The sequence below is a fragment of the Macaca nemestrina genome, chromosome 4, assembly GCF_043159975.1.
Source record: "Macaca nemestrina isolate mMacNem1 chromosome 4, mMacNem.hap1, whole genome shotgun sequence".
NCBI classification, from domain to species: domain Eukaryota; kingdom Metazoa; phylum Chordata; class Mammalia; order Primates; family Cercopithecidae; genus Macaca; species Macaca nemestrina.
The window spans coordinates 126136882-126151300 of NC_092128.1; the positions used below are offsets into that span (position 1 = coordinate 126136882).

At 40.1% G+C, this 14419-nt stretch overlaps 1 protein-coding gene across 1 annotated transcript; it reads left to right on the forward strand.

Annotated features, from left to right (window-relative positions):
- The first annotated feature begins 2679 nt into the window (after positions 1-2679).
- Positions 2680-3429, forward strand: LOC105493055 (succinate dehydrogenase cytochrome b560 subunit, mitochondrial-like). The gene is made up of 2 exons (XM_024796374.2): positions 2680-2932; positions 3096-3429. Exons 1-2 carry the CDS (start codon positions 2680-2682, stop codon positions 3296-3298), a joined length of 456 nt encoding a protein of 151 aa, XP_024652142.1. The 3' UTR covers positions 3299-3429.
- Positions 3430-14419: the final 10990 nt, after the last annotated feature.

Consider the following 14419-nt stretch of genomic DNA (forward strand, 5'->3'; position numbering starts at 1 on the left):
CAAAGGAGTTCAAATCTCATTTCTGCCACTTCCTATATCCAAATAAGTCACTTTAACCTCCTTAAGTTTCAGGTTCTCCATCTGAATAACCACTTGACTAGAATGTTAAACATAGTTTTAAGTACTAGAGGGTATTTTGATTAGCCACTAAGATTCCTTAAAATTCTGAAATTCTATGTGCTTTTGATTCTGTCAGCAGAAAAAAAAAGGAACAGTTAGCTGGCAGAAATGGAAAAAATAATAGAACGAAAGACACCCCTAGAAAAGTGAAGAAGTTAAAAACTCAAGAGAAGGCCGGGTGCAGTGGCTCACGCCTGTAATCCCAGCACTTCGGGAGGCCGAGGTGGGCGGATCACAAGGTCAGGAGATCGAGACCACGGTGAAACCCCGTCTCTACTAAAAATACAAAAAAGTAGTCGGGCGCGGTGGCGGGCGCCTGTAGTCCCAGCTACCTCAGGAGGCTGAGGCAGGAGAATGGCGTGAACCCAGGAGGCGGAGTTTGCAGTGAGCCAAGATCACGCCACTGCACTCCAACCTGAGGGACAGAGAGAGACTCCGTCTCAAAAAAAAAAAAAAAAAAAAAAAAAAAACCTCAAGAGAAGATTATAGAAACTAGTGGAAGAAGAAAAAAGTCTCCAGGGAAAAAAGTTTCATGGAACTAGGCAGAGTAAACTAATGGGAAAACTAAACTTGGAAGTCTAAGTAGAGAAATCACCTAGACATAGATTCTAAATAAACAATAAATATAATTAACATGACACAGATATGTAACTATGGATATGTAACATAACATGGATATGTACATATCTTTCACTTAAAATAAAATAATTCTTACAATAAGTTTCTAAAACTTGCCTGGTCTTGCTTATGTAAAACCTATGGTTCTGTGGCCTAGCTAAATGAGATCTGCCCTAAAATCTTTGATGGTAAAAACAAGTTGCTGGTTAGCACTGAAACTGCCAAAAATATATAGGACAAATTATTGGACTAATCTGACTTCTAAGGAAAAGTATAAATCAGAGTTAATATATAACTAAATGTGACTTTTTGAATTAATCTGATTTGGACCTGTACCTTGATCCCAGTGCTGCACAGGTCTCTATCAGGTCTCTACTCTTGTTCTATGAGTCAGCTAATTGTTAATTATAGGATCGGAGCCAATGAATCAACCTCTCTAAACCACAGTTGCCTGATTAGTAAAAAGTAGGTTGTAATTGCACAGACACTTTGCAAAGCTGTTGTGATGACTATATGGGATGAGTTAGGCACATAATATGATGTGCTATTTTGAGTGCACAGCAGGGTGCAACAATCAGCAGATATTCGTTTCTTTTCCCTGTAATCCCTTGGTTAACAGATAAATATTTAAAATCTGTAAATCCTACCTGATTACAGAGTCTTCAAAACTCCCATCCACTGTTAAAGAAAAAAGTAAAATACCTTTTAAATCAACAATAGAAACACATAGAATACTGAAGGCATAAAATGACCTGGTAGGCTAAGGCTGAAGGATCGCTTGAGGAGCCCTGAAGTTCAAGAACAGGCTGGGCAACAGAGCAAAACTCTACCTTTATTTTTAAAAACCATGCATGCTTTTCTGCATGCTTTAGACTTTGTGTTTTAAAAAGGCATAAGACTGATGCTTTATTACAAAGTATTCCCTTGGGGCCATACCTAGATATTATCCTAGAATGTTAATTATACTATTGGTAGGAAATTAATGCATTAAGAACTCTTACTGCCCCTCCTTTGCATCTATAAAATGCAAGGAAGAATGGGAATTATCCAAATGTGGTCCTTAAAAGGATCTGCTGTGTACAATTATAATCCTAAATGAACCCTGTCAGTCTCACTGGCATCATTAACAAAATATGTATCATAAGCTAACAGTGTCAAACGTAGCATGATTTCTGGACTAACGGACTAAGAGCAGTTAGAACAATGTGCACTGTAACCCCCTTACCCATCTTATGTGTGAAAAAAAAAATGACCACAATGTATTTTTCTCTGCTCTCAAAGTACAACAACAATAACAAACACAGAAGACTTCTGTGACCAAATGAGGGGAAGACTTTTCTGCACCAACAAGCAATCAATCAATCCTGTAGCAGACACCAGCTGGGGGTCCTCTAAATCAATTCCTCACAAGTTGAGGGTGCAGTCCCCAAGGCTGCCCCCTCCCCTCACCAGTCACAATTCTGGGCCTCCAGAATGCCTAACTTCAAGTTATGGTTTCCATGACTCCTCCTTGGGTTTCATTAATTTGCTTGAGCAGCTCACAGAGCTTAGGGAAGCAAAAAAAAACCAAAAAAAACAAAAAAACAAAAAAAACAACAAACCTTGTGTTTCCTGGCTATTACAAAGAACATTACCAAAAATACAGATAAAGAGTTGCACAGGGCCGGGTTTTGGGAAGGGGTGGAGAGTCTCATACCCTCCAAGGGAGCACCACCCTCCAGAAGCCTCCATGTATTCAGGTATCTGGAAGCTCCCTGAACCCTATCCTCTTGGGTTTTTATGGAGGCTTCATTACACAGGAATGGCTGACTGAATCACTGGCCGTTGGTGATGAGCTTAATCTTCAGCTCCCCTCGCCTCCTAGGCGGCTAGAAGTTCCAATCCTCTAATCATGCCTTCATCTTTCCGGCGACCAGACTTCCGTCCAGACCGAAACCCAAGATGGGTGCACTCTTGCTGAGACATGTTGGTCGTCATTGCCTCCCAGCCCACTTTAGCCCTCAGCTCTGCATCAGAAATGCTATTCCTTTGGGAACCACAGCCAAAGAAGGGATGGAGTGGTTCTGGAATAAGAACATTACGGGTTCAAACCGTCCTGTATCTCCCCACATCACTATCTACAGTTGGTCTCTTCCCATGGCGATGTCCATCTGCCACAGCGGCACTGGTATTGCTTTGAGTGCAGGGGTCTCTCTTTTTGGCATGTCGGCCCTGTTACTCCCTGGGAACTTTGAGTCTTATTTGGAACTCGTGAAGTCCCTGTGTCTGGGGCCAGCACTGATCCACACAGCTAAGTTTGCACTCGTCTTCCCTCTCATGTATCATACCTGGAATGGGATCTGACATTTGACATGGGACTAGGAAAAGGCCTGAAGATTCCCCAGCTATACCAGTCTGGAGTGGTTGTCCTTGTTCTTACTGTGTTGTCCTCTATGGGGCTGGCAGCCACGTGAAGAACGGAGGTTCCCAGCATCATCTTCCTACACATTATTACATTCACCCATCTTTCTGTTTGTCATTCTTATCTCCAGCCTGGGAAAAGTTCTCCTTATTTGTTTAGATCCTTTTGTACTTTCAGATCCCCTTGGAGCAGTAGAGTACCTTGTAGACCATAATAGTGGAAAAGGGTCTAGTTTTCCCCTTGTTTCTAAAGATGGGGTGGCTGCAAAACTCCCCTTTTTTTGCCCTCAGCTTGCCTACTCTCTGCCTAGAAGCAGTTATTCTGTCTCCATATTGGGCTTTGATTGTGCTGAGGATCAGCTTTTGGCTCCTTCTTCTGGAGACACTGGAAACAATGCCAGCTCTGTGGCTTGTGCCCTGCGGACTGGGGGCGAGGCTTTGGGTGCCACTGCCTGTGGGTTGCTGGCTTAAAGGACAATTCTGTTCACTGGTGAGAGCCCAGGCCATTAACACCTACGCAGTGTTACTGAAAGAAGAGAGGTCGGGGTGGAGGGGAATCAGTCTGTCCCAGCTAGAGGGAGATAAAGAGGGCTAGTTAGTTCTTGGAGCAGCTGCTTTTGAGGAGAAAATATATAACTTTTGACACAAGAAGAAGATCCAGAAAATTATCATTGAACATATTAATGGTTATTTGTTTTTCTTGGATTTCCAGAAAAGCCTCTTAATTTTATGCTTTCTCATCAAAGTCATGTACCCTTTTTTTCTGAAACTTAATTAAAATACTCATTTTATCTTTGACTCTCCTTGAAATCTAGAGAAACCAAGAAAACGGATGTTGGAAAGGAACCAATTTCCTCCTTTTCCCTCAGGTCTCAGGCATTTACATCCTCCCTCTCCCGGCAATCTGACCTTTCCCAGGAGGGAAACAGTTTTCCTACATCTCATCATTGGAAAAGTTTTCAGGGAATCAGATAGAACTTAGCCAGAGATTTAAATATCACAGAGACGCCTCAGAGAAGGAAGGAGAAAAAGAAAAGAAGTGATGCATGTAGAGTGCTTTTGGGTTATAGGCACCAAAATCCCATTAAGGACTGATTATAAGCTTCATGGTACAGTTCAGCAAATTATGATTCAGTGAGGGCCACAGAAGAGCAGTGTTGGTGACAGCTAAGGGATGATGATCTGAAGTTATAGGCTTGGGATGAATGAAGAATAGAGATTAAAAAGAGAGAGAGATTGTTGAAAACCTGGCAAAAATGTATAATTTAATGAGAAAACTTGCTGCTTTTAAAATCCATATAGGCCAGGCTTTAGCAGGCCTGCTGTTTTGATAGTTTTTGGGAACTCTGGAATAAGAGACCTATCTGGTCTGTCACTTTGAGTTGCTGGCCAGCCAGTTAAAGCTATGGGTCGAAGAGGGGAAATGGTAACTGGCTGGTGTCAATTGGATAGGAAGACCTTAGTTAAGGTGGGGACCTGCTGTTTTAACAGTCTTCATTCAGGGTCCCAAATAGTATTTGGCGTTAAGTAATGATTGCTTTTCCCTTTTCACTAGAGGGGCCCTGGGAAGTCCTTGTACCTTTCCTCCATTTTAAACCAGCTATTCTCTACTTTGTCCTTGGAGTGAGGGACAAGTGATCATGAGAGAACACTTTGTCACTGGGACGGGGAAAGGTTTGGCAAGGGCATTAAATTTAACAGCCAGTGCCAGGAAAATGTAAAACGGGGTCAATGATAAACAGATGTTAGAGGCTGGAAAATGGGTAGGGCAGTTGAAGTTTTTGGTGGTTCCTTACCATTTGGGTGATTGAAGCATGGTAGTGGGTGGATAGGGGGTGTGACGGAGCATCATGTTTGTTATTCTGCCTTAAATTTCTACTTACTGTCTTTGTTTTTCTTCTCTGTCTTCCAATCACTTTAATATCTTCAATTTTCAAACTATATTTGTACTTGGGCTTATACAGAAAGTCTTACACAAGCATAGTATCTTCTATTTTGGTTTTCCCTACCTTTTCTTCCCCATCTTCTCCAAACACACATATACACACTCTGCTCAGCAATTCTACTTCTGATTTTGTAGTTGTTAGTTGTACATGCTCAGGATAAAAAAGTGAGTAGGGTTGAGGGACTGGTTCTTTGAAGTTCTGCCCTTTTTCTATGATTCAGACCGACTTTCTCTTCGTCATTTCTGGAGTATATCTGACTCAATTCTTGTAAAAATGTGTTCCACCCAAACCACTGTATGTTTCTTTCCCTACTTTATTTTCCCCCACTTTCCTTCTCCTAATTGTGTTACAAGAGGCAGCCATAGCAAGAATGGAAAATCCAGATCAGTAAAAGATTCAACAACAACAACAACAAAAATCTTTCAGGTGACCAGCCCCCATCCTGAAGCTGCTTAGCCATCGATCAATCATTAGCATACAAAGACATCACTTTGGAGATTCTAGATTTTAGGAGTTGTATGCCATGAAATGGAATTGTTAAAGCCAACTAAATATGACCTGAGAAGGACTCCTTACTTCTGTATTTGTGTCCATGTGGATGAACTGGAACCTAGCTTAATAAGTAGACAATATTAAAAACCTAATAGGAGTATGCACCTGTAAAAATAACTGAGTCTTGGCCAATCCCAGCAGCCATACCTCAACCATTCATACACTGCTGAGTGTTCAAACTGTGTTCAAACAAGGCAAACACCAACCTGTAACCAATCCAGCTGTTCTGTACCTCACTTCCGATTTCTGGACATCATTTCCTCTTTTTTTGCCTATAAATCTTCTACCATGTGACTGTGCTGGAGTCTCTGTGAATCTGCCATGATTCTGGGGGCTGCCCAGTTCACTAATTGTTCATTGCTCAATTAAATTCCTTTAAATTTAATTCAGCCAAAGTTTTTATTTTAACAGAGTTGAAGACCAAATATGTATTTCATGGTATCACATCTGTGGTTTTGCTTTCTGTGGTTTTAGTTACCCACAGTCATTCATGATCCATAAATATTAAATGAAAAGTTTGGAAATAGTAAGTTTTAAGTTGCATGCTGTTCTAAGTGGCGTAAAATCTTCAGCCATCTCAATTCATCCCAGCCAGGGTATGAATCATCATTTTGTCTAGTGTATCTACATTGTATATGCTATCTACCCATTAGTCATTGGCATGGTCTTCTCCTGACAACCAACCACCGGTATCATCAAGACTCAATAATCCAGGATCACCCAAAGCAGATAATCCTTCTCCTGAAGGTCAATAGTAGCCTAACACTACATCATGATGCCTATGCCATCTCATTACAGAAGCACTGTATCACCACATATCATCAACAGAATAAGGGTGAGTACAGTGCAAGAAAATATTTTAAGGAACCATATTCACAAAACTTTTTATAGTACATTGTTATGATTGTTCTATTTTATTATCTATTGTTAAGTTCATACTGTGCCTAATTTATAAATCAAGCTTTGTATAGACATGTATGTATAGGAAAAGACATTGTGTATATAGGGCTTGGTACTATCCACAGTTTCAGGCATTTGCTGGGGGTTTTGAAATGTATCCCCTGTGGAAAAGGGAAGATAAGTGGACTTATTTTGTTGTGACACAACAAAGCTTCTCCAGTTCTTCACTTAAAACTGTTCAGTTTAGAATAAAACATCCTATCACAAGGAAGCTAGGTCCATGAGCACTGTACTATATTTTATGGCAAAACATAGGAAACAGACCAGGGACAAAGATTCTTGCAAAGACTTTTCAGTTGCCAGTGGAGAAGATCTCAAGGGAGATCACTGTACTCACTATTGCTAATACTCTTCTGGGGAAAATGCTGGTTAAGTTTACTTAGTTCTGGCTATTTTCTCTGCCCTATGTATGCCACAGACAAGGCTCAAATTTGCCTGCCGTTTCACTCCTATGGAAAAGAACCACTGGAAAGATCATTCCCTTATGAGCTTATCCACTCACTCAGAAGCATACCACTTATTCAGAGAGAAGCTTAAGAAGAAACACTGAAGAGGTGGTGGCAAGTTGCCAGGGAGTACTATCTGATGTGAAAAATATATATGAACAGAACTATCAACTCACTCAAGCTATTAGAATGTGCCAACAGTTGTCACTCTCTCCAGTGGAAGAAAAAACTTCTTTCACACTTCATGTAAAGCAAACACTGTGACTCTCTGGGCATTTCTCATGACAGAGAATCTAGTTATAGGCAAGCCATGTCGTAATAATATAGACTCTTTTCAAACTCATATCTCAAAGGAAGATAATCAGTGAGGAACATATTTATCTACCTGTAGTATTCACTGCCTCATCTTATCTTCAATTGCAAGGCACGAAAGTTTTATAAAGTACAAACTCTTAAGATTGTCCCTTTTCAATCATAGAAAGTCTATCTGGACCCACCTCATAGAGCAGGATGGTCTGTAGTGCTGCACGATGTCATTTTTGTCAACCCTATTATGTGGCAAGTGTCTATAGAAATCATGCTTTCTCAGTATGGAAAGCATATATCATCATATTCTACGATGCTGAACAAAATGAAAAGGAAACAAAAGGACATTTGTAGGAACATGGATGCAGCTGGAAACCATCATTCTCAGCAAACTATCGCAAGAACAGAAAACCAAACACCGCATATTCTCACTCATCGGTGGAAATTGAACAATGAGAACACCTGGACACAGGAAGGGGAACATCACACACTGGGGCCTGTTGTGGGGAGGGGGTAGGGGGGAGGGATAGCATTAAGAGCTATACCTAATGTAAATGACGAGTTCATGGGTGCAGCACACCAACATGGCACATGTATACATATGTAACAAACCTGCACATTGTGCACATGTATCCTAGAACATAAAGTAAAACAATAAAAAGAAAAGAAAACAAAACGACAAAGAACATCTTAAATGACTACTGCAATTACCATGGAATTTTAATTTTTTTGTATTCAAATAGTTATCCACTGTACTATTCCAATACAGTGGAATTCCAGACTAGTCTGGAAAAAGCAAACTATGGAGACAGCAAAAAGATCAGTGGTTGCCAGGGGTTAGTGGGGAGAGAGAGATGAAAAGGCACAGTACAGAGGATTTTTAGGGCCATAAAACGGTTGTGTCTAGGATACTTACAAAGGTAGAAACATGTCATTATACATTTCTCCAAGTCCAGAGAATGTACATACAACACCAAGAGCAAAACCTAATGTAAACTATGGACTTTGGGTGATGTGTTCATGTAGGCTGATCAATAACTCTAATGAACTTTGGTGGAGGATATTGATAATGGGGGAGGCTGTGCACATGTGGGGGTCCATGGAGTATTTGGAAAATCTCTACCTTCCTCTCAATTTTGCTGTGAACATAAACTGCTCTAAAAAGTAAACATTAATTTTAAAAATGATATTCACTAAATTTGCTATTACTCTATATTATGAAAAGATATAGTCACCTTGAAAATTGCAAATCACTAAAGGTCAAAGAATTAATAACAGATATGGATATTATCTCCCAAACTGAATTATATAGAGCATGTATAGCAAATAATTTTAACTGTATACTTAAGCAAAAAATAATTGATAAAAATTATTAAACGTTTTATGTTATTTTATAATTATAAACAGGGATTTAACACTGAATCAAAACATGTCCATCTATGTAATTAAAAGACTATTTTTTACTGTAATTTAAAATCAGAAATTAGTATGTTTATTTAACAATTTTACTGAAAGGTTAATCAGATAAGAAAGACAGATTATGATTATCTAATATTGCCATAGCAATTCACATACAAATACCCGTAAAATACCCATCAAATGTCAAAACCGTAAGCATCATTACAACTTACTATGAATGATGCAATTGAAAACAGTACTGTGTTATATCATTATATTATTTGCTATTAAAATAATATGTTGGCCGGGCGCGGTGGCTCAAGCCTGTAATCCCAGCACTTTGGGAGGCCGAGACAGGCGGATCACAAGGTCAGGAGATCGAGACTATCCTGGCTAACACGGTGAAACCCCGTCTCTACTAAAAAATACAAAAAACTAGCCGGGCGAGGTGGTGGGCGCCTGTAGTCCCAGCTACTCGGGAGGCTGAGGCAGGAGAATGGCGTGAACCCAGGAGGCAGAGCTTGCAGTGAGCTGAGATCTGGCCACTACACTCCAGCCTGGGCGACAGAGCGAGACTCCGTCTCAAAATAAATAAATAAATAAAATAAATAAATAAATAAAATAAAATGCTAAGAACCCCCCCCCAAATTATATCAGGGCCATAGCTGTTCTATAGTAAAGGTTTCATACAGCAGGCAGGAGACTGCCATCCTTAGAAAGGCCAGCTTACAAGGCTGGCCCTTGGCTGGTGTTTGGGACCTTGGATTTGGGAGGACTGCCACCATTCCCTAACTGAGAAGAGTGGCTCACTGTGCCTAAATGGCTTGTACAAACAATGTGGTATAAGCTGCGCAGCTGCTTTTCTCCTGGGAGTCCGGTATTTCGGTACTGTGAGGGAGAGAACGCCGCTGTGACTAGCCTCCATTAAAAAACAAAACAAAACAAATCACAACACGTGGATACTTGAGTCTCTAATGAGACTCCGGTACTGGTAGACAACATTGCACATGTGTTGTCAAAATTTGAGGATGGGGGAATTAGACACATCCCAGGTGTGCTTTATTCAGATAACTGGAATAATTGTTGAAAAAAATTATACTGTTAATATATCTAATATAGTCATTATAGTCATCTAATATAGCCATTAGATAGTATGTTACTGTACTACTAATCATAGAGTTCTATTTTTTTTAAACTTTTTCTCAATTTCTTATAAAACTAAAAACAAGATTCACCTACTAAAAGCTGTCCTTGACAGAACAAGTCCAAAAGTCAAAAAACATTGCATGCACAATGTAGGATGAGTTATCCACTGATCCTCCACTAACGATTAACAAAACTGTTAACTTATTTGGGGTGGGGAAGGAAGTTATCTTACACACAGATGGTTAAAGGTGTGCTAATCCAATTGACCACATATTCTAGTTAAATCATAGATTACCAATTTCTGAAGAAATGTAATACCAGAAAAGCATTTCACATTTAAACTACGTCAAATAAAATTATTTCTATCTGACTATAGAGAAGACACTTAAATCTTGGCAGACCATCATAGGTGACACTGTCATTGTGGTCCAGATATAAAGAAGTTTATTTAGCATTAGAAATGAATAGAATACCAGATACACTTTAGGACAGTCAATTCTTTTAAAAGGAAATAACACACATTTATCAAACATATATACATTGCTCTTATACTATTAAAAGTGTATTCTAATACTATTTTCTTTAGAGATGAAATTCAAAACAAAGTAGTAAAAGCAGAGATATCACAGGAGGGTAAATGAAAAGGAAAAGGAAGGAATCAGGTGCTGAATTTCCTACTGATGTCACCAGAATTCCCTAAAATACTGACAACTACTATATTCAGCATATCTTATGTTTTTCTCTGTGATATTGTATTAGTTTTCTGCAATAAAATATTTAAAGATGTCAGTTTCTGCACACCGCTGGTCTGTAAACTATTTCTGATCAAAACTTGAAATTCTGTTGAAACATGGCTGTGTCACGATGATTGCATGTCAGAGAAAGGATATGTGCATCTGAGAGTGGCTTCCAGTTGTTGCTGCCAGATTTTTGTTTGGGAACGCCTCCAGAAAAGCGTATCAAGAACATGAGCGCTTTGGCCGGGCGCGGTGGCTCACGCCTGTAATCCCAGCACTTTGGGAGGCCGAGGCGGGCGGACCACAAGGTCAGGAGATCGAGACCACGGTGAAACCCCGTCTCTACTAAAAATACAAAAAATTAGCCGGGCGCGGTTGTGGGCGCCTGTAGTCCCAGCTACTCGGGAGGCTGAGGCAGGAGAATGGCGTGAACCCGGGAGGCGGAGCTTGCAGTGAGCCGAGATCGCGCCACTGCACTCCAGCCTGGGCGACAGAGCGAGACTCCGTCTCAAAAAAAAAAAAAAAAAAAGAACATGAGCGCTGAAAAAGTATTTCCACAAAAACCAGATAAGCAAGACCACACTTTTCCTGTTACATGACCTTTAGGTTTTGAAAATTCTGGGAAAATGTTGGCATGTGAACAGGCTCTTGGTAGGTGGATTCGTCCATATTTGGACACCAGAAGTACCAACCATATAAACAGCAGACCTTACAACTCTAAACTGCTCATTTGATAAAGGTACCACCAAGAGCTTTTAAAAGGTCAACTCAATTTACTTTTTAGTAACCTTGTTCGAATCAATACTCCCTCCTTGAAATTCTCACATTTTAAACAATTTTCTGTAACATCACTTCCTCTGATTTCTCTCCTACTTTTTCTTTCTCTACCCACTGCTCAGTCTTCTTTACTAACTTCTTTCCCTCTGGGAAATGTTCCTATTCCCAGGTTTTGTCACTGGTTTCTGCTCATTCTACATCTTTCCCATTGTGGACAAGTTCCTTACGACCTATGATTTTGCAGAATAATTACAATAAGATTATTCAAAGTCTGCATCTCCACTCTCAAGCTTTGGCCAGGTATCAATGCCAATTATCCAATTATCTATTAAAAATATCCTATATGGATATTCCATTGAACTTGACATGCATAGAAAAACATGAGTCATTCCTGCCGAACTGGTGCTCTTTGCTCTTCTGTACCCACCAGAACATTTCCTACTCCTTCCTCATGTGCAGATTAAATGCTAGTGTATAACCTGGAAACCTGTGAATCATGTGAGATTTCTCCCTATCTCACAAACTTTTCACATTCAGTCATCACTAAATCGTATTGATCATACCTCTCTTTTGCCTCTGCCTTATATTCCCACTGCCACTGGGAATATAAACATTTACAAAATATTTATATTTTATTTTTATTTTTCCTAGTTAAACTAATGGCTTGCATTTTAAAAACTCCCACCAACTATCAACGTTTTTTCTTTTTTCTTTTCTTTCTTTTTTTTTTTTTTTTTGAGACAGAGTCTCACTCTATCACCAAGGCTGGAGTGCAGTGGCGCGATCTGGGCTCACTGCAACTTCTGCCTTCCAGTTCAAGTGATTCTCCCACCTCAGCCTTCCAAATAGCTGGGACTACAGGCATGTGCCACCATGCCCAGCTACTTTTTGTAGTAGAGGCAGGATTTTGCTATGTTGCCCAGGCTGGTCTCGAATTTCTGAGCTCAAGTGATCTGCCCACCTCGGCCTCCCAAAGTGCCAAGATTACAGGCATGAGCCACCATGCCCGGCCTGTTTTATCTTATATGAAAAAAAATTTAAGCAGAACGAATGAAAGAAGCCTAACACCAAGAAGAAGACCAACATTTTAAAATAACTGAGATTTCCAACTGTATTTCACCAAGAATGGGTGAAAACCTCACAACAGACTGATACTAGTCCAAGGATGTGTGACAAGAAAACTATAGCTGACTATTGCAAAAGCTTCCTTTGTCTCCTAGTTTCTTTACAGGGTTACCTTCCATCAATCCTCTTGAGGGATCAGCAAAGTATAGGCCATAGGCCAAATCCACTGTGTCTTATCATTTTGTAAATAAAGTTTTATTGGAGCTCAGTCATGCCTGTTTGTTTACATATTATCCACGGTTGCTTTCACACTATGATGGCAGGGTTAAATAGATATGACAGAGACCACATGGTCTTAAATATTTCCCACCTGTTCCTTTATGGAAAAGCTTGCCAACTCCTGTTTTACATGATAATCAGAATGCCTTAATACTCAGATTTCATCTTATGATTCCCCTGCTCAAAATTCTCCAGTGTGTCCCTACAGCAAACATTGCTGACTCCCTAACCAATAGCCATTCCTTATTCTTCCTTGTAGAAGAAACACAAGTCTGTTTGGATATTTATCACCCCAACGCCCCTCTCCCCAGCTTCAAAAAGAGAAATGATTATTCTAAACTAACCACATAATTACATTTGCTTTCCCAGTGCCTGGTTTAGGGATGATCCTGTGGTATGACCCAGCCAATACAATGTTACAGAATGTCTACTGCTTGCTTCTAAGTTTTCTCCCTATTTTAAAGAAACATGTGAAGGAAAACAGCCCTTGCGATGTTGTGTTCTGAGAACAAGATGTTTGGAGCTGTTTTGGATTAGCCAACCATGAAAGGAAGCATAGATAAATCACCGCCAACAGCACAGCTGAAAGAGGGAAAAGTGGGATTCTAGGGTATCACTGAACAACCAAAACAACTCTGGTTCCTACTCTTTCAGCCACTGGTCTTCCAGTATTTGCAGTTTAAAGCATTTCCGCTGGTAAAATTCCTATGCCCCACAGGATAAGATCTACTCATTTCTATAGAATCAAAAAGTCTGTCATAAACTTGCCTCAGCAAAGTACTCACCTTATTCTCAACCTCTCACATCTCACACTATTCCTACTAGCAAAAGTGAACTGCTCGTAAACCCTGCAAAGTTCACTCAAGGGTCTTACTTTCTTCACTTGCCGCTTCTCCTGCTAAACACGCAATCTCGTTATCTGTTCCTTCTGCCAAACACATAATCTTGTTAGATGTTCCTCCTGCCGAACATCATTCTTCTGTTCTTTTAATTAGAAAAATTCTACTCCCTCTGCATGCTTACCTTAAATCCTTCCTACTTTTTTTAAAGCTTTCATTCCTCATCACATACTTAAAGTGTCCGGCACATATTTAATATAATAAATTTAAATCATAATTATAAGCTTCCAGTGGGTATCTATCACACGGTAAGCACTGAATAAATTAGCAAAATAAAAAAAAAATGACAATGATGATAGATGATAACAAGCTCCTGACTGTATTTTTAATTGTTTGTGTTCTGGGGCATTAGAAAAATGCTTAGCATCTAAAAGACGTGATAGTTATCTGTTTTTTTTTTTTTTTTTTTTTTTGAGACGGAGTCTTGCTCTGTAGCCCGGGCTGGAGTGCAGTGGCCAGATCTCAGCTCACTGCAAGCTCCGCCTCCCGGGTTTACGCCATTCTCCTGCCTCAGCCTCCCGAGTAGCTGGGACTACAGGCGCCCGCCACCTCGCCCAGCTAGTTTTTTGTATTTTTAGTAGAGACGGGGTTTCACCGTGTTAGCCAGGATGGTCTCGATCTCCTGACCTCGTGATCCGCCCGTCTCAGCCTCCCAAAATGCTGGGATTACAGGCTTGAGCCACCGCGCCCGGCCGATAGTTATCTGTTAAGTGGACAAGTGAGAAAGTGAATAAAAGGTTTTCTTTGAAAATTCTGTTGAAACAACACAA

Excerpts from the sequence above, each read along its gene's own strand:
- LOC105493055 (XM_024796374.2), top strand. The coding sequence starts at position 2,680 with ATGGGTGCACTCTTGCTGAGACATGTTGGTCGTCATTGCCTCCCAGCC. Across the intron at positions 2,933-3,095 it reads TTTGAGTGCAGGGGTCTCTC|CTAGGAAAAGGCCTGAAGAT; the intron begins TTTTTGGCATGT and ends TTTGACATGGGA.